The sequence below is a fragment of the Pecten maximus genome, chromosome 7 (assembly GCF_902652985.1).
Source record: "Pecten maximus chromosome 7, xPecMax1.1, whole genome shotgun sequence".
In the NCBI taxonomy this organism is placed as follows: Eukaryota; Metazoa; Mollusca; class Bivalvia; order Pectinida; family Pectinidae; genus Pecten; species Pecten maximus.
The window spans coordinates 45,330,755-45,352,260 of record NC_047021.1 but is presented as its reverse complement, the minus strand read 5'-3'; the positions used below and the strand labels follow the sequence as shown (position 1 = coordinate 45,352,260).

The 21,506-nt window shown below is 37.3% G+C and overlaps 1 protein-coding gene, 1 long non-coding RNA gene and 1 other non-coding gene across 3 annotated transcripts; 2 read left to right on the top strand and 1 right to left on the bottom strand.

Annotated features, from left to right (window-relative positions):
• Positions 1–2,350: 2,350 nt before the first annotated feature.
• LOC117330964 (peroxisome assembly protein 26-like) lies at positions 2,351–14,160 on the bottom strand. The gene is made up of 5 exons (XM_033889548.1): positions 13,964–14,160; positions 11,268–11,408; positions 6,169–6,518; positions 5,354–5,479; positions 2,351–3,656 (listed from the first exon to the last, which is right to left on the bottom strand). The coding sequence occupies exons 1-5, from the start codon at positions 14,137–14,139 to the stop codon at positions 3,562–3,564; spliced, it is 888 nt and encodes a 295-aa protein (XP_033745439.1). The 5' UTR covers positions 14,140–14,160; the 3' UTR covers positions 2,351–3,561.
• LOC117330965 lies at positions 4,130–4,598 on the top strand. Its single transcript, XR_004533428.1, has 3 exons — positions 4,130–4,215; positions 4,312–4,454; positions 4,519–4,598. It is a non-coding gene; the product is annotated as an uncharacterized LOC117330965 (long non-coding RNA).
• Positions 14,161–14,382: 222 nt separating the features above from the next.
• On the top strand, positions 14,383–14,469 carry Trnay-gua. Its single transcript is given in 2 exon segments — positions 14,383–14,419; positions 14,434–14,469. It is a non-coding gene; the product is annotated as a tRNA-Tyr (tRNA).
• Positions 14,470–21,506: the final 7,037 nt, after the last annotated feature.

Sequence of the window (21,506 nt, the reverse complement as noted above, 5' to 3'; positions counted from 1 at the left end):
ATGTAGTGAGTCCTGTGATCAGATGTAGTCAATCCTGTGATCAGATGTAGTCAATCCTGTGATCAGATGTAGCGAGTCCTGTGATCAGATGTAGTCAATCCTGTGATCAGATGTAGTCAGTCCTGTGATCAGATGTAGTCAATCCTGTGATCAGATGTAGTCAATCCTGTGATCAGATGTAGTCAATCCTGTGATCAGATGTAGCGAGTCCTGTGATCAGATGTAGTCAGTCCTGTGATCAGATGTAGTCAATCCTGTGATCAGATGTAGTCAATCTTGTGATCAGATGTAGTCAGTCTTGTGATCAGATGTAGTCAATCCTGTGATCAGATGTAGTCAATCTTATGATCAGATGTAGTCAATCTTATGATCAGATGTAGTCAATCTTATGATCAGATGTAGTCAATCCTGTGATCAGATGTAGCGAGTCCTGTGATCAGATGTAGTCAATCTTATGATCAGATGTAGTCAATCTTATGATCAGATGTAGTCAATCTTGTGATCAGATGTAGTCAGTCCTGTGATCAGATGTAGTCAATCCTGTGATCAGATGTAGCGAGTCCTGTGATCAGATGTAGTCAGTCCTGTGATCAGATGTAGTCAGTCCTGTGATCAGATGTAGTCAATCTTATGATCAGATGTAGTCAATCTTATGATCAGATGTAGTGAGTCCTGTGATCAGATGTAGTGAGTCCTGTGATCAGATGTAGTCAATCCTGTGATCAGATGTAGTCAGTCCTGTGATCAGATGTAGTCAGTCCTGTGATCAGATGTAGTCAGTCCTGTGATCAGATGTAGTCAATCCTGTGATCAGATGTAGTGAGTCCTGTGATCAGATGTAGTGAGTCCTGTGATCAGATGTAGTGAGTCCTGTGATCAGATGTAGTGAGTCCTGTGATCAGATGTAGTCAATCCTGTGATCAGATGTAGTGAGTCCTGTGATCAGATGTAGTGAGTCTTGTGATCAGATGTAGTCAATCCTGTGATCAGATGTAGTGAGTCCTGTGATCAGATGTAGTGAGTCCTGTGATCAGATGTAGTCAGTCCTGTGATCAGATGTAGTCAGTCCTGTGATCAGATGTAGTCAGTCTTGTGATCAGATGTAGCGAGTCCTGTGATCAGATGTAGTGAGTCCTGTGATCAGATGTAGTCAGTCCTGTGATCAGATGTAGTCAGTCTTGTGATCAGATGTAGTGAGTCCTGTGATCAGATGTAGTCAGTCCTGTGATCAGATGTAGTGAGTCCTGTGATCAGATGTAGTCAATCCTGTGATCAGATGTAGTCAATCCTGTGATCAGATGTAGACAGTCTTGTGATCAGATGTAGTGAGTCCTGTGATCAGATGTAGTGAGTCCTGTGATCAGATGTAGTCAATCCTGTGATCAGATGTAGTCAATCCTGTGATCAGATGTAGTCAATCCTGTGATCAGATGTTGTCGATCTTGTGATCAGATGTAGTCAGTCCTGTGATCAGATGTAGTCAATCCTGTGATCAGATGTAGTCAATCCTGTGATCAGATGTAGTCAGTCTTGTGATCAGATGTAGTGAGTCCTGTGATCAGATGTAGTGAGTCATGTGATCAGATGTAGTCAATCCTGTGATCAGATGTCATTATTGTCATAATCAGTTAGACGCCAATTGAATTGTCAAAAGATTCTGTCACAATGTGAAATACAAACAAAAATATCATATCAAAACAACTTTAATTAATTTTGACAATCATTTTCTAATAAATTAACCTGGATGTGTATTGCACAAAAATCCCTTGTTTGTTTTTGTATTGTTATTTATATAAAATTATAACTGCAGCACATCACTCCAACACTGGCACTCTATCATGGCAATCACAGGTATATCACATTTATAACTAACATCAATGTAGCCATAGTCACATCTTCGCTAGCCAAGGCTTCTGTTTCGTTACACTCCACGAACCCTTGGCAGATATAGGCGTCAGTTCTGGCCCTCTAGCGGTGATTCGAAATTACCACCCTTCACGCATGAAATTTTCGAGCAATCAAAACAAGCGTTACCGATTTACTTCATCGGTGATGTTTACAAACACACATCGAGGTTTGGTGTCATTTCGATGAGATATGTGATCAATGACTTATATGAATTGATCAAACACTGCGAATGTTCCCCCAAAGATTGTGATTTTTGTATTTAGGTAAAATGCCATGACATAGTCGGCAATGTAGCTCTGTACTGGGTGCCGCATTTTTTGTTTACTGCGAAACCAAGCCAGAATGTAAAACACGATTTGATTGGGTGCCCTGGGATTCCAGAGCGCGACGGTTTGAACACGACTATATCCGCCAAGGGTTCGTGGAGTGTAACGTAATCAGAATCCTTGGCTAGCGAAGATGCCATAGTCAATACTAGCGCAAAATACCACTCGGCTAGTGAGAACTTCTCTTAGCCTGATTGGTTATGCCTAAGACTAGCAAGCCAGAAATCTCAGGTTTGATCCCTCATGGAAGCTTTGCTCCAAAAGCATCGCTGATACTCCTGGAAAACTTGAGGGACAGGTCTAAACTGGCGGGAGGGGGGGGTATGTAACCCTGGTTAATACTAGCCATGATATACTTCTCTGCTAGAGACAACCCGTCTGAACTCGATTGGTTGAGCATATGGCTAGTGACCCAGAGGTCTTAGGTTCCATACCTAGTGGACTCTTACATCACTAAAACAAGAATCCATGGAAGTGGACGTGTTGTCTGTGCAGAAAGTTGGGTGATTTAAAAAGTTATATCAAGGAAATGAATTTTCTATTTTCAGTAACAGTGACATTGACCTTTGCCCTTCGGACCTGAAAAGCAATCTCAGAATGTGTGTGTGTGTGTTTTGGGAGACTGCTGTATGCTTGTGTTTGTCTCCTTGTGAGAGCACAAAATTGATATTGACTCGAGAGTGCTTCCTCACTTACTATAAATGTGGAAATTTACGTGTGGGGGAAATTTACGCTAATGACATAGAGTCCTTTTGATCGCGAAAATTTCCCCACGCATATTATTTTCATATCAATTTGCATATCGATCGCGAAAATTACCCCAACATGTATAGTTTACATATCTAAATCGCAAAATTAACCATGTTTACAGTAAGCATACTACTGAGGATATCAACAAGACACTTCATCCAGTCTGATCATACTGACAACAGACGAACCAGTTGTCCCTTCCTGAATACTGAGCACTGGCAGAACTTACATTTGTAAAATGAGTAACGACTGAAGCCCACCCAGCTTATTGAAAACACAAAGATGTCTGCTCTCCCCTCCCCTGACCCATTTGACGATTGAGACTGCAGACCTTTGATATCATGGATATCACAGTGAGGTAGCCACCAACTACTACAATGGTATCCCACTTCAAAATGACCTTGGCTATTTATGAGGTGATTAAACAAATGAAAAGGCAATACAAATTACTGCCTGGTATGCAGGAAGTTGTCCTACATCAATACTAAATAACAACCATGTTGATCCGGTACTATTTTAGTCATTATAGTCACTGGAATAACAATGTAATACTGCTGAGAGAAGTCTCTCTCTGTTGCTATGACGATGATCTGGGCCACAAAAGAGATTTCAATGCTTTGATGAGATTTCGTCCAATTGATGCAAGCCTACTGAAATTGCTGGAGGTATCGCCTGAAAAATATAAGTGTCATTCAGTCCAACTTATCTATAAAGGTAACTCATGATAGAAAAAATGGTACATATATATATAGGCAAGTCGTATTTATTAGGAGGATTAAATAAAATTAGATATATTAAAACAGTAATTGAAATATGTGTCCATTATAGACAGATGTTTGTAGCACAGGTGACCTTAATAGACAGGTGTTTGTTGCACAGGTGACCTTAATAGACAGGTGTTTGTTGTACAGGTAAATTTTAAAGAAAGGTGTTTGTTGTACACAGGTAACCTTAATAGACAGGTGTTTGTTGTACAGGTGGGCTTGGTAGACAGGTGTTTGTTATACAGGTGACCTTAATAGACAGGTGTTTGTTGTACAGGTGGGCTTGGTAGACAGGTGTTTGTTGTACAGGTGACTTTAAAGACAGGTGTATGGTTGTACAGGTGACCTGAATAGACAGGTGTTTGTTTACAGGTGGGCTTTATAAACAGATATTTGTTGTATAGATGACCTTAATAGACAGGTGTTTGTTTACAGGTGGGCTTTATAAACAGATATTTGTTGTATAGGTGACCTTAATAGACAGGTGTTTGTTTACAGGTGACTTTTAAAGACAGGTGTTTGTTGTACAGGTGACTTTTAAAGACAGGTGTATGGTTGTACAGGTGACCTTAATAGACAGGTGTTTGTTTACAGGTGGGCTTTATAAACAGATATTTGTTGTATAGGTGACCTTAATAGACAGGTGTTTGTTTACAGGTGGGCTTTATAAACAGATATTTGTTGTATAGGTGACCTTTACAGACAGGTGTTTGTTTACAGGTGACTTTTAAAGACAGGTGTATGGTTGTACAGGTGACCTTAATAGACAGGTGTTTGTTTACAGGTGGGCTTTATAAACAGATATTTGTTGTATAGGTGACCTTTACAGACAGGTGTTTGTTTACAGGTGACTTTTAAAGACAGGTGTATGGTTGTACAGGTGACCTTAATAGACAGGTGTTTGTTTACAGGTGGGCTTTATAAACAGATATTTGTTGTATAGATGACCTTAATAGACAGGTGTTTGTTTACAGATGGGCTTTATAAACAGATATTTGTTGTATAGGTGACCTTTACAGACAGGTGTTTGTATACAGGTGGGCTTTAAATTTACCAAAAAATTAAATGTTGAAACATTTAGTGGAGGATTTCATGCCATGTCATCTTATATAATGCAAAAATAAATAGAGATTTTCTATAAATACACACAGATACATAGCGGTGTTTACTGCATTTGTTTACAAGGCTCGCTTGCACGAAATTTAACACAGAAAAACAGTTCATGTTATGACTATAAACCCTGTACAATTTAACAACTGTAATCTAATATGACAGCAACTGAGAAAATATTTAATTTCAAAGAAAATTTGAATACTAATCATCCGATTACCTATATAATCAATTATCTATAACAGGACTTCAGGGCTTTTTTCTTCCTGTTTTGGGAAGAAAATTGGTGAATTGGGAAAGATTTTTTCAGGAGTAAACTTCAAACTTTAGGTATTTGGCTTAGTTAAATTAGAATATGAAATAATTTCAATTGGGAATGGGGCCTATTAACGGCCCCAAAAATCCCCCAGAAAAAGCCCTGGACTTTCAAATCATAACCAAGGATTGATTAAGGAATTACAAGCGATAGCCGATTACTACTGGAATGATACTTACCGTTGTGACCTTGAAATGTGAGGAGGTAAAGACACACTGTTAGTGCCGCCACCTTTAGTATGGTATCCAGACTGTACAATTTCATACGGCTCACTAGGGTCTTGGCAAACGTGACCAGGCGATGATCTGTAACAAAGGCAGCAGCTACATAAATCTGGGCACAACACAGCGTAGCATGGCGGGAATATTTTTGTAAATGGGTGTGAGTTGGGCGGTCAGGTAGCAGTGGTAATGCAGTGACTCTAGTTGGTCCAGAATGAAAGCATTCCCTAGGTGGCCACATTTTGATACCAAAAATGGGTATAAATTGGGTGGTCATGTGGCACAGTGGTAATACAGTAGCCTTTCCCCTAGGTGGCCACATTTTGATTACCAAAATGGGTGTAAAAAGACACTGGGGTCATCTGCCCGGTCATTTGGGTTATCTCTGGGTTCTCAGTTTCTTCCTACAGACTCTTTGAATGCTTTCATTCCGGACCAACAAGAGTGAGTGAATTTACAATATATAGTTCCGCACTCATGAAAAATATTAAAATATTAGCCCCAGTCGTCAAATATATTTGGTATTACTGAAGATATTGTTAGATATTCTGTTTATTACATTTTCAGCTTTTAATTTTCCCCATTGTCATTTGTAAGCAGTGTTTTGATTGGTCAAATCAGAAAAGTGATATTTTTCACAAAAAATTAATGAATAATTTTATTATTTCACTGGTAAAAATGCAATAAAAGTTAATTTATTTTGCAATTGTTTTAAACAGATAAAGTTTATATTTCTTATATACGGGGGATAATATATATATATATATATATACCTGTCTGTATTTTGTGTTTTTCGGCCTTCTCATTGTTACACGATTCCTTGACGTCTGTTTCCTGACTTGCATCTTTGAACTTGACGGATTTACTCTCATCGTGTTTCGATGCGTGTAGTGTGCTGTAGTAGTTTATAAGATCCTGTTGCTGAGTAGAAGTCACCCCGGGGCAAGATTCCAGATATCTCGGGATCAGAGTCACTTTTCCTTGGGGGACGAGCATATGCTGTATACAAACATCCACTATATCGATGTAACCCTCACTCCCGACGTTTCCCGGATGCTTCAGCCAAATGCCCGATAGGACGTGGCATTGTGTGTATTCTTTGATTTTAGAATGCAACAGGATACTGTAAACATAGGTAAATATACTTAGCATATCATTAATATGTTTGGAAAATAAGTTAACATCATTTAAATACCGCATTATTTTCATATATAATACTTTTGAGTTTCAAGTGGAGAAGCCATATATTTTTCCCAGAATGCATTGTGTTTGACAATCAGTTTTTAATAAAGGCAAAGAAGAAATGAAATTTATTTTAATTTGTTACATATACAGTACATGTCTGTTTGTCTCCAGATTTTTTCAGTTTAAAGTGAATTTCTACCACAATACGCTGTGTTATTCCACTCTCAAGCCATTGCATAAATGTCCCGACTGTTGGATAAATATATGACCTTTCGGTCTTTTGACTGATCAAGAATTCGAACTTTGACCCGAGCTGCAATTGTTATTGACGTCATCAATAATAGAATGACGTCACATTACCGGATCCCGGCCATCACGCCTTACGCCTTATTTGTATATGCGATATAAGACTTTACCTCGTTTCCCTTTGATTCAAGCTGATATTATTGTGGTAGAAACAGGTCACACGCCTCCTAATTTTTGGATATGAAATTTATTTCACACTTGTAAGTTATTTTTTAAAAGTTACACAAGACACTTGCAAAGGTCCCATCTTTTGTAACTTTTAAAAAATAACTTACTCGTGTGAAATAAATTCCATATCCAGCAACCACTCGTTGTGTAACCACTATATATACTTAATCACAATATGTTTTAAATGGAAATCTATTCAGACCTGTTCCAGTAAAATGTTAAGCCCATGAGAGGACTTGAGAAATTCAGAAATTTGATATATGGTGAGTACAGGGGAAAAATTGTCTTATCATAATTATATAGCACAGCTTAATTTGAATCACTTAATTTGTGGCTCCTGTACATGTGTCACAAACCTTGAGGGATGTACATTAAATATTTTACTAGGGTCCTGTAGTACATTTGATTCATCTGGTGGCTTACAAGAGTTATCTCCCTTCTATCATATTTTTCACATTGAAAGTAGAACTACAATACATTGTATATCATTCAACACTGATGTTGGTCTCATTTTTAATAAATGAATTGCCAATTTTCACAAATAGAAAATTATTTCTAGATCATTGATAATTCTGACATATTGTCTGATATAAATAAGTCAAAGTTTGACTTTTTAGGTAAGGATGATAAATTCACTGTTGACAACACATAATACAAATTCTCCCAAACATACACAAAATCACATGGTATAGAGGTAATTCAACAAATCAAAAAATTAATATCTAAATCAGATCACTTGATATCAGAATGAAAATTATATACCAAGACCTGAAATACATTAGGATGGAATTACTTTGTGATGTATCCGATAATTTAGATGAGCAATCATGTGTTCAGACATCAGAAACATGCCCAATTTCTATTAATGAAATCTATGTCCGAATGATGATTATATGAGTATATGTAATGAAATTAACACCGAAATGTACAAGGAAAAGGCGTATCCTGTATGTCTTTGCAGTAATTAGTGATACTTTGGGTCAAATTAAGACTCAATACTCGAAGAACTTTGGATTATCTTGAGAATAAAACTGCTGTATTAATGTAAAGATTATAACTTTTACTACTTGGAAAAATACATATTTTCCAGTAAGTTTAATTCTGATGACTTAAACACTAATCAAACGAAGGAATGCCACTTTAATGGCTTTAAAAGGTAACAAGAGTATCATATAGGACGGAATAATATTCACTTTAAATGCCGTATAGTATTGAATAATATCTTGGATTGAAATAAAAGTTCTTTGTGGGAACAAGCTTTGAATATCATGAGTCTCACGAGCTCCCACTGAGAACGTGCGAGGTGGGGACCAAGACTTGCATCACCATATGAGTATAAAGTACAATGTATGTTATTATGGAATTGTTTCAGAAATAATTAACTATGACTCGTGTATTGTTGCAGGATATACAACGAGGACAAGATATTTTGCAATTAAATTAATAACGAAGGCCGCAGGCCTGAGTTATTAATTAAAATTGCAAAATATCTGAGTCCGAGTTGTATATCCTGCAACAATACACGAGTCAAAGTTGATTATTTCTATTCTACCATGTACTGTTTAGTTCTGAGATCGACCTCTTTCTAATAAAAAAAACAGCAATATATACATTTCTTTACCGGCACTACAGTACTACAATCAAGAACATCTATCATATGGCATTGATTTTGAAAATTTAAAAAAAAAGGGATGAATAAAAAAACGTGGCATATTTAGGATTCGAACTCACGTCGTGATAGTACACTGAGGAGAAAACCAGGATCTAACCCATTAGCCCACTCAGCTACAGTAACTGTGTTATCATCTAACCCATTAGCCCACTCAGCTACAGTAACTGTGTTATCATCTAACCCATTAGCCCACTCGGCTACAGTAACTGTGTTATCATCTAACCCATTAGCCCAGTCGGCTACAGTAACTGTGTTATCATCTAACCCATTAGCCCAGTCGGCTACAGTAACTGTGTTATCATCTAACCCATTAGCCCACTCGGCTACAGTAACTGTGTTATCATCTAACCCATTAGCCCACTCGGCTACAGTAACTGTGTTATCATCTAACCCATTAGTCCACGCGGCTACAGTAACTGTGTTATCATCTAACCCATTAGCCCACTCGGCTACAGTAACTGTGTTATCATCTAACCCATTAGCCCACTCGGCTACAGTAACTGTGTTATCATCTAACCCATTAGCCCACTCGGCTACAGTAACTGTGTTATCATCTAACCCATTAGCCCACTCGGCTACAGTAACTGTGTTATCATCTAACCCATTAGCCCACTCGGCTACAGTAACTGTGTTATCATCTAACCCATTAGCCCACTCGGCTACAGTAACTGTGTTATCATCTAACCCATTAGCCCAGTCGGCTACAGTAACTGTGTTATCATCTAACCCATTAGCCCACTCGGCTACAGTAACTGTGTTATCATCTAACCCATTAGCCCACTCGGCTACAGTAACTGTGTTATCATCTAACCCATTAGTCCACGCGGCTACAGTAACTGTGTTATCATCTAACCCATTAGCCCACTCGGCTACAGTAACTGTGTTATCATCTAACCCATTAGCCCACTCGGTTACAGTAACTGTGTTATCATCTAACCCATTAGCCCACTCGGCTACAGTAACTGTGTTATCATCTAACCCATTAGCCCACTCGGCTACAGTAACTGTGTTATCATCTAACCCATTAGCCCACTCGGCTACAGTAACTGTGTTATCATCTAACCCATTAGCCCACTCGGCTACAGTAACTGTGTTATCATCTAACCCATTAGCCCACTCGGCTACAGTAACTGTGTTATCATCTAACCCATTAGCCCACTCGGCTACAGTAACTGTGTTATCATCTAACCCATTAGCCCACTCGGCTACAGTAACTGTGTTATCATCTAACCCATTAGCCCACTCGGCTACAGTAACTGTGTTATCATCTAACCCATTAGCCCACTCGGCTACAGTAACTGTGTTATCATCTAACCCATTAGCCCACTCGGCTACAGTAACTGTGTTATCCTCTAACCCATTAGCCCACTCGGCTACAGTAACTGTGTTATCATCTAACCCATTAGCCCACTCGGCTACAGTAACTGTGTTATCATCTAACCCATTAGCCCACTCGGCTACAGTAACTGTGTTATCATCTAACCCATTAGCCCACTCGGCTACAGTAACTGTGTTATCATCTAACCCATTAGCCCACTCGGCTACAGTAACTGTGTTATCATCTAACCCATTAGCCCACTCGGCTACAGTAACTGTGTTATCATCTAACCCATTAGCCCACTCGGCTACAGTAACTGTGTTATCATCTAACCCATTAGCCCACTCGGCTACAGTAACTGTGTTATCATCTAACCCATTAGCCCACTCGGCTACAGTAACTGTGTTATCATCTAACCCATTAGCCCACTCGGCTACAGTAACTGTGTTATCATCTAACCCATTAGCCCACGCGGCTACAGTAACTGTGTTATCATCTAACCCATTAGCCCACTCGGCTACAGTAACTGTGTTATCATCTAACCCATTAGCCCACTCGGCTACAGTAACTGTGTTATCATCTAACCCATTAGCCCACTCGGCTACAGTAACTGTGTTATCATCTAACCCATTAGCCCACGCGGCTACAGTAACTGTGTTATCATCTAACCCATTAGCCCACTGGGCTACAGTAACTGTGTTATCATCTAACCCATTAGCCCACTCAGCTACAGTAACTGTGTTATCATCTAACCCATTAGCCCACTCGGCTACAGTAACTGTGTTATCATCTAACCCATTAGCCCACTCGGCTACAGTAACTGTGTTATCATCTAACCCATTAGCCCACGCGGCTACAGTAACTGTGTTATCATCTAACCCATTAGCCCACTCGGCTACAGTAACTGTGTTATCATCTAACCCATTAGCCCACTCGGCTACAGTAACTGTGTTATCAGTGGGGGAATATTAGATACATAAGTGAAGCTAGTACGACGTACTCACGAGCATGTATTATTGACACGAGAGTGGATTACTGGCAAATCATATACGGTTCTAAACCCATCAAAACTGGCGTTGCATAGCAATTGCATGGCAGAATTGAGAAAATGCAAAAATTAATTTCCTCTTTTCAATAGATTATAATCAAAAGTCAGAGATGTAGCATATTAATAATAGCTAAAGAACAAAGGAATAGTGAATAACAATGAACGGAATTCTTACCATAGGTGCATCACCTTGTAAGGACAATCTTCCACGCTGCCGAATACCTTCTGTACAAACGGCATAACCTGCTGCCACTGGTTGAGTTCAGCATACGCCTGGATGGCCAGGATACAAAGCGTCTCAAGATTCTTCTGTCCACTAATATACCAGGGTGAAAAAAAAGTGAAAATCAGTAATTTATGTATACAAATCACACAACTGCAGCTTTCCCATGTAATATATGGCTACATCATGATTATCACATGTAATATATGGCTACATCATGATTATCACATGTAATATATGGCTACATCATGATTATCACATGTAGTATATGGCTACATCATGATTATCACATGTAATATATGACTACATCATGATTATCACATGTAATATATGGCTACATCATGATTATCACATGTAATATATGGCTACATCATGATTATCACATGTAATATATGGCTACATCATGATTATCACATGTAATATATGGCTACATCATGATTATCACATGTAATATATGGCTACATAATGATTATCACATGTAATATATGGCTACATCATGATTATCACATGTAATATGATCATGGCTACATAATGATTACATGTAATATATGGCTACCAGTGGTCAACATTAACTTTTTTCTGCACTTGTCCCTTTGGACAAGTAACATTTATATTCACTTGTCCGAAAGAATTATCACTTGTCCCACTTGAAAATTTTCAATTAAGTTAAATGATGTTTTTCAATGTCTGTATGTCATGCAGTAAAATGATAACATTGCAATGACAACTATATTACTGATATTTAATTATTTGGTGTTTTGTCCAAATTACATAATGAAGAAGAAAAAAAATGCTACTGACTGCCTATTTTCGATTTACAGAAACTAAACTAGTCTTATAAGAATAGAAATAAACTGACTAAAACATGAACATAATTGTAGAAATGCAATAGTGCATAAATATCTGAAATACTACATTTGCTAAATCTTGCAATAAATAGCGAGCCTGCATCTGTTGCCACTTTAGTCCATCAAATACACTTGCAATTTCCTTGTACGCTTTTATTCATATTCCTTTTTTTTCCAATATGCATATTCAATTCAAAGATACCAATGGGGCTGATTGAATATTTTTGAAAAACACAGAAAGTTTAGTTATCATCTGCATTAGTGTTCTGAATTAAACTATTTTCTTTTTGAACAAGTCACTTCCAATGTACACTATCCATGTTTTCGTTTCTTTTCTATCATAGGTATAAGGTGAAGTCTTGTGAATGTTGATTTCAGAATATAAATAAACAACATGAAGACAATATTGGTTACTTGTCCCGTCGGACAAGTGTTTTGATACTTTCACTTGTCCGACAGCAATTTAGTCTGGTACCGGCCGGACAAGCCTTAATGTCAACCCCTGGCTACATCATGAGTATCCCATGTGATATAGCTATGTCATGAAAATATCACCTCTCTGTAGAGACATACAATATTGTCTGAGTCAGCATGTCAGTGTTTTACATGTATACTATGTATATAGAGATGAATTTTTAATGCGTTCACCGATATTACAAATGTGGGTTAATTTTTATAAACAGAATCTTACACTTGTGTCTATGCTTCGATATTTTGTGCTTTTACTCTGAATGTAAACTAAGAAGTTATACTGTAATAACTTGAGAGGAAAATGCAGCAACCAGACTTGACTCAAACCCGCCACCTCTGAACTCTAGATTGACACTAGTACTCTAATCACTTGAACTTCCGACGACGTTCAGCCCAGACCAGTTCTGCTACGTACACAAATTATATTATTTGTAATGTGTGCATGTTAAATGAATAAGGACTAAATCTACATGTAGCATAAATATCAAGACCTGCTGAAGGATCAGACGTTTTCTCACTGGTTTGGGATGCAGAGCTTTTTTGTCTCATCATTTTAGGACGGATTTTTTTCAGGAGTAAACTGCAAAATATGGGAATTGGGCTTAAACATGATACGATATTTCTATAATGGGCCCCATTAACGACCCCAAAAAGCCCTAGATCAGGGCACACAATGTTTGTACAGGTTGAAATGCAGGGATTCTGCTAGCCCGGAATTGAACACCAATTTGGGACTATATGGGTATTTTGGGGTTAATAAATATCTCATTTATCCATATATATAAGGTAGGTGTTATGTCAGTGTCATGCCCACACCAGACATGGTCTCAGGGCCAGAGGAAACTCGGGCTAGGATCCTTTAAGATTTTTGTATACGTAGGGTACAATATTACCTAATGGTCTCCATTTTAATTGAAAATTGGGCTGCATTTTAAATCTTGATTTTTCCATAGCATATAGTTTGCTAAGAAGCAATACCACTCAGAATTTTGGAGTCTACTATATTATGGCCAGTTTTCTAGACATTCACTCAGTATATTTAATCTACTCTTTGACATATAGGCACTGGTCGGCCGATACATTATCTGACACAATATTGGGACGACTGTTACAAGGTGCCCGTCATAGACCTGTAATCGCCTAACATTGCTGGAGTATAATTCATAGGATCTATAATAACAGATCATCTGTCAGACCACAGGTGCCTGATTCGTTTTATAAAATAATAACATATAAGAGCACATTTTATATGTACTCTTATAGCCTATGTTATTATTTTATAAAACGAGTCAGGCACCTGTGACCAGATGTACATTCTATGTACTTCACCTCACGTTGTCAGCCTTCATATGGGCCTCTGTGATTCCTGTCTCACACAGCTGTATGCATTCATCAAATTCTTTGAAAAGTAACTTTTCTCTGGCTTTCTCGATGCATTGATCAACAGATAAATCTGTCGAATCAGATATATTACTCTGTAATCTTCTTGTAACCGGGCGATTCATGGATGAAACCTCAACAGCCGCCATGTTTAAAGTCATGTGACCAGAAGGGGATTAATTATGAAATGTTAATTAAACGAAGGTATGATAATCTTCATGACAATTGCATTCAATAAAAATGCTATGAATTACTTCAAAGTGACCGAAAACTCTTTAACTTAGCGTACGATAAAAAACTGAAATCATAGACTTGCCGTAGAGGAATTTAACAAATATAACAAAACTGCGATCGCCATTACTTATCATCCCGTGATAGCTCAGTTGGTAGAGCGGAGGACTGTAGTGGTTAAGATAGCAATCCTTAGGTCGCTGGTTCGACTCCGGCTCGCGGGATTTTTTTCTGTCGTTTTTTAAAATGTAACTTGTCACGTCACAAGTTTTGTATTATCTTGCTTTACATAAACATCATTAACGTAGACATTTGCCGAAAATAAATAATTATAAAGCGTAGCCGTCGTATTTTTGTTAAATTCATTTTTGTTTTTCATTTCCATATAAAATATACTTTTTTACATATTGCGTTCAATTACCTAATGAAATATTTATATTGGTGTATTTTAGAATAGGACTCTTTTTGTTTATTTCATTTTTATGATTTTCAATACAGCACATCAGCATAACAGTACACAGATAACATTTCACATGAATATATATATAGCAAAACTCATCACCATTATAAAGACATTGTGAGAGCGACAGATAATTGTAAAGTGGGAATGACAGATAGATATGAAATGAGAGGTCAAATGAAATGTGACAATGACAGGTAAATGCAATGTAAGAATGATAGATAAATAAACTGTAAAAATAATGTTGGAATGAAAGAAAATGTTATGTGAAATTCATAGGTAAATATATTGTGAGAATAATAGGTAAATATAATGTGAGAATAATAGATAAATGTAGTGTGATATTTATAGGTAAATATAATGTGATATTGATAGATAAATGTAGTATGAGAATGATAGATAAATATAATGTGAGAATAATATATAAATGTATTGTGAGAATAATAGATAAATGTAGTATGAGAATGATAGATAAATATAATGTGAGAATAATATATAAATGTAGTATGAGAATGATAGAAAAATATAATGTAAAAATAATAGATAAATGTATTGTGAGAATAATAGATAAATATAATGTAAAAATAATAGATAAATGTATTGTGAGAATAATAGATAGATATAATGTAAAAATAATAGATAAATGTATTGTGAGAATAATAGATAGATATAATGTAAAAATAATAGATAAATATAATGTAAAAATGATAGATAAATGTAGTATGAGAATGATAGATAAATATAATGTAAAAATAATAGATAAATGTATTGTGAAAATAATAGATAGATATAATGTAAAAATAATAGATAAATGTATTGTGAGAATAATAGATAGATATAATGTAAAAATGATAGATAAATGTAGTATGAGAATAATAGATAAATATAATGTAAAATAATAGATAAATGTATTGTGAGAATGATAGATAAATATAATGTAAAAATAATAGATAAATGTATTGTGAGAATAATATATAGACGGTACCCAGGTGGATTGTGCTATAAAAATGTAATCAGCAGAATATCTAACAGTATCTTCAGAAATACCAAATGTATTTCACTCGTGTGGCTAATATTTTGATATTTTCACCAGTGCGCACCCGTGAAAAATATCAAAATATTAGCCACACTCGTGAAATATATTTGGTATTACTGAAGACACTGTTAGATATCCTTTATATACTTGGATTAGAAGACTCCAACCCATACGATACCTATATTACAAAGGAACGTACCCAGGATCCTATGGGGCCGCGGTGGCCGAGTGGTTAAGGTGTCCCGACACTTTAACACTAGCCCTCCATCTCTGGGTTGCAAGTTCGAAACCTACGTGGGGCAGTTGCCAGGTACTGACTGTAGGCCGGTGGTTTTTCTCCGGGTACTCCGGCTTTCCTCCACCTCCAAAACCTGGTACGTCCTTAAATGACCCTGGCTGTTAATAGGACGTTAAACAAAACAAACCAAACCCAGGATCCTTGGGTGCTCCCAAAAAATAATCGAAATAATTCGAATCTGCATGAGGTAAGGTGAACTGATGGCTGACTAAGATTATCACAGAAGGTATTTGTACACAGGTACATGTATCATTAACTGTTATTTATAACTGACCGAGACAAGCATGAAGTCTAACTCATCAATAGATAAAATCTATATCATAACATTTAGTTCTAATTTGTGACATTTTGTCATTTCCAAATGTCCACCACTCGATTTTGAACAAAGAAGGAATATCCATTGTAGTTATTATTTGGGACATTTCAAAACCAAATTTCATCACATTTTGGAAGACCTTTGGTTTGTTTTTGTTTAACGTCTTATTAACAGCCAGTGTCATTTAAGGACGTGCCAGGTTTTGGAGGTGGAGGAAAGCCGGAGTATCCGGAGAAAAACCACCGGCCTACAGTCAGTACCTGGCAACTGCCCCACGTACAAGTGTAGGTTTCGAACTTGCAACCCGGAGGTGGAGGGCTAGTGATAAAGTGTCGGGACACCTTAACCACTCAGCCACCGCGGACCAGTCCGTAACATAAGCACACAATCGTTTTCCTTCGTTTTTGTAAATATTATAGGATTGTGAGTATCATCATCGTATTGATTAAAAGCGGATGGCATTGGGGAGTTTTTCTGACAATGAAGGTAAACGTTAGGCTGTTTTGATAATTAAATATGGGCAAAAACTCACAGCGAATAACGCCTCGATGCCGCGTGTAACATCTCACCCAACTTTGCGGAGGATTCACAGTTGTTTAATTTAACTATTCTCGAATTGTATCAGAGTGTACTTATACATAAGTGACTTTGTAGCTCCAAGTGCACAGCTACTTTCTATGATAATCTTGGTCAGCCATCTTGAAAAGACCATAAACGGGTACACGACAGCGATTTCTGAAAGACTTTTATTATATTGAAATTCAAATATTAAAACATCTGCCATGAAATGGAGGACCACGCAATGTTATATATAATGTAAAAGTGTTCATGCCAATTTTAAAACCAATGAAAATAAAAGATGCTACACTTATCGAAATTAAGAATAGTCTGTGGTATATTCTATACAATACCAGAACTTAAAGGGACTATATGGTTAGAAAACACTATGAGAAAATGATAAAATTCCTCGTAATAAATCGAGCGTACTCCTGTTTACAAATAAACAATGTTCCGACCCCGAAAATATGTATAAAAACAACAAAGTTGACGGTGAAGGTGCGTGTATCGCTTAATTATTGATATATCTTATTATTCATAGGCCGAATTCTACAATTCCTGCGGTTGAAATATAAGGTAATAGTCCCTTTAAATGATTAACACTATTATCTCCCTTAAAAAAAGTTTTAAAAAATTAACTTCTCCTTTAATCGATTAAATTTGAAGTGAACAAATAATAAATTTCATCCCGAAGAAAGATCATTGTACCTACGTGCCTCTTCATTTTGTAGACATCATTCAGTCTTAGGCCTCCGTCTGCGAACGTTCCGATTGGTGTCATTTGAGGTTTACAAACTGGATCCGAACATCAAAGGTGACATCGATAATGTAATATATGTGTGTTTTGGGAGGCTGCGGTATGTTCGTGTTATGTCTCCTTGTGATAGTCCGGAACTTTTGCCGATTTATAGTGCTACCTCACTGAAGCATACTGCCGAAGACACCCAGCAGCACACCCCGCCCGGTCACATTATACTGACAACGGGCCAACCAGTCTTCCCACTAAATATGCTGAGCGCTAAGCAGGAGTAGAAACTACCATTTTTAAAGACTCTGGTATGTCTCGGCCAGGGGACAGAACCCAAAGCCTTCCTCACGAGGCAAACGCTCAACTAAAAGGCAGGGCAGGCAACATAAAGTAGTATGGCATTTAAGGTCCATGTAATGTAATAGGCTATAATGTTTAATTGAAAAATATTCCATCGTTTCTGATAAACAAGAATACTGTAAATGTGGAAATTTACGCGAGGAGAGAAATTTACACTAATTACGCGGAGTCCTTTTGATCGCGAAAATTTCCCCCACGCGCGTATCATTTTAATATCAATTTGCCTAATCTCGGAACACAAATGGGTAGATCGATCGCGAAAATTATCCCCACACGTATAGTTAACATATTGAAATCGCGAAATTAACCCCCCGCGAAAATAACCATGTTTTCAGTAAACACAATTCTATTACATTTGTTTACTACTAAGCAGATAACGTATCTTAAACATTATACCTTTGAAAGGCGAGGGGCACACTAGTAATAGTTTATTATTAAAATACTTTCACCAACCAATCTTATAAAACTATAAATAGAGAACATTTTAGAACAACCTCTTCAGGCGTAATGTAAAATGTAGATTCCTGCTCGTCCATTACTTTGGCAACTTAGTGCAATTCAATATCAAGACTCTTGTTGAAATTTCAAATTTCTGTTGCCAAGTAACATTAATCAATTCTTTGAACGCGGGAATCAAAAATGCTACTTGTATGGCGTAAACAGGAACATCTAATAACTAATTGTTTGGTGTTGTTCAAATGAGCTCTCATCATGTCAATGGGGTGTGTTACCGCACGTGGCTTTCATTGGTATTGGTGTATGGCTTCTCAATCTTGTATGATTACGTGTGAAGTCCTATCTTTGATGGCTAAACTTATCGAGTGCATGTATAGAGACTCCTTACTGTTAAACGCGGGGGAATTCTGATAGGATGCGTGGCGTGGTTTCCTCAAGTATATCTAGTGCCGTTAAACCAGATTTCGGTTGAGAATGATGGGTAACCTTCTGAAGTTTTCTAAACAGAAATACAAGTACGCGAAGCCTAACTAAGGAAAATGTACGGAAATTTACTTTAAAGATACTGCAACATCGACAGCGTGTACAAGGCTCATCACAAAAATTCACGAAAAGGCATCCACGTTATAGATAAACAGCGACCTTAAAATGATTGTCTATACGACAGTAAGGTCATACAAAATGTTGTAAATAAAATACTTATTCACTTTAAATTTAAAAGATAAAACTTTTTTTTTTCATTTTTTCTTCCATCTTCTTTTTTGGGTAGGGTGGGAGATGGGGGATGATAATAGCGTAAAGTATGTTATTTTTGTATCGAATATAGCTTACAACGGCATATTCTTTTTTTAATCCATCATCATATCATTACCCTTTGTCGGTGGCCATCTTTAAAATATACACAATACGTTTGGAGTTGTCCCTGGGCCGACTAGAGGTTGGTTCTACAAAGAAAGAGGCTCTTTTAGAACGGACATTCCTGAATACGATAGATAAAATATTGAAATAAAACTGCACACTCTTCATATGACGCGTTAATAAGGTTTGGGTCCAAAAATATCAAAAAGTATGGTTGAGTATGGACTGAGTATGGACTAAGTCTTGACTAAGTATGGTCTGAGTATGGACTAAGTAGGGACTAAGTATGGACTAAGTATGGACTAAGTATGGACTAAGTATGGACTAAGTATGGACTGAGTATGGGCTAAGTATGGACTGAGTATGGACTAAGTATGGACTAAGTATGGACTAAGTATGGACTAAGTATGGGCTAAGTATGGACTAAGTATGGACTAAGTATGGACTAAGTATGGACTGAGTATGGACTGAGTATGGACTAAGTATGGACTAAGTATGGACTGAGTATGGACTGAGTATGGACTAAGTATGGACTGAGTATGGACTAAGTATGGGCTAAGCATGGACTGAGTATGGATTGAGTATGGACTGAGTATGGACTCAGTATGGACTAAGTATGGGCTAAGTATGGACTAAGTATGGACTAAGTATTGGCTAAGTATGGACTAAGTATGGACTAGGTATGGACTAAGTATGGACTAGGTATGGACTAAGTATGGACTAAGTATGGACTAAGTATGGACTGAGTATGGACTTAGTATGGACTAAGTATGGATTGAGTATGGACTTAGTATGGACTGAGTATGGACTAAGTATGGACTGAGTATGGACTAAGTATGGGCTTAGTATGGACTAAATATGAACTAAGATGGACTGAGTATGGAGTGAGTATGGGCTGAGTATGGACTGAGTATGGACTAAGTATGGACTAAGTATGGACTAAGTATGGATTGAGCATGGACTGAGTATGGACTAAGTATGGACTAAGTATGGACTGAGTATGGACTAAGTATGGACTAAGTATGGACTGAGTATGGGCTAAGTATGGACTAAGTATGGACTAAGTATGGATTGAGCATGGACTGAGTATGGACTAAGTATGGACTAAGTATTGGCTAAGTTTGGACTAAGTATGGACTAGGTATGGCCTAAGTATGGACTAAGTATGGACTAAGTATGGGCTGAGTATGGACTGAGTATGGACTAAGTATGGACTGAGTATGGATTGAGTATGGACTTAGTATGGACTGAGTATGGACTAAGTATGGACTGAGTATGGAGTGAGTATGGACTAAGTATGGGCTGAGTATGGGCTGAGTATGGACTGAGTATGAACTAAGATGGACTGAGTATGGAGTGAGTATGGACTAAGTATTGGCTAAGTATGGACTAAGTATGGACTAGGTATGGCCTAAGTATGGACTAAGTATGGACTAAGTATGGATTGAGCATGGACTGAGTATGGACTAAGTATGGACTAAGTATTGGCTAAGTATGGACTAAGTATGGACTAGGTATGGCCTAAGTATGGACTAAGTATGGACTAAGTATGGGCTGAGTATGGACTGAGTATGGACTAAGTATGGACTAAGTATGGACTGAGTATGGATTGAGTATGGACTTAGTATGGACTGAGTATGGACTAAGTATGGACTGAGTATGGATTGAGTATGGACTTAGTATGGACTGAGTATGGACTAAGATGGACTAAGTATGGACTGAGTTTGGACTAAGTATGGACTGAGTATGGACTAGGTATTGACTAAGTATGGACTAGGTATGGATTAAGTATGGACTAAGTATGGACTAGGTATTGACTAAGTATGGACTAGGTATGGACTAAGTATGGACTAAGTATGGACTAAGTATGGACTGAGTATGGACTAAGTATAGACTAAGTATGGACTAAGTATGAACTAAGATGGACTGAGTATGGAGTGAGTATGGACTAAGTATGGACTAAGTATTGGCTAAGTATGGACTAAGTATGGGCTAAGTATGGACTAAGTATGGACTAAGTATGGACTAAGTATGGACTAAGTATGGGCTGAGTATGGACTGAGTATGGACTAAGTATGGACTGAGTATGGACTGAGTATGGACTGAGTATGGACTAAGTATGGACTAAGTATGGACTGAGTATGGACTAAGTATGGACTGAGTATGGACTG

What these genes read in the sequence shown, in the direction of transcription:
- LOC117330964 (XM_033889548.1), bottom strand. Translation starts at nt 14,139, where the DNA reads ATGAATCGCCCGGTTACAAGAAGATTACAGAGTAATATATCTGATTCG. An exon ending in TACAAGGTGATGCACCTATG is followed by an intron (nt 6,519 to 11,267) that starts GTAAGAATTCCG and finishes CTATGTTTACAG; the next exon opens with TATCCTGTTGCATTCTAAAA. An exon ending in CACATTTCAAGGTCACAACG is followed by an intron (nt 3,657 to 5,353) that starts GTAAGTATCATT and finishes TATATTTTTCAG; the next exon opens with GCGATACCTCCAGCAATTTC.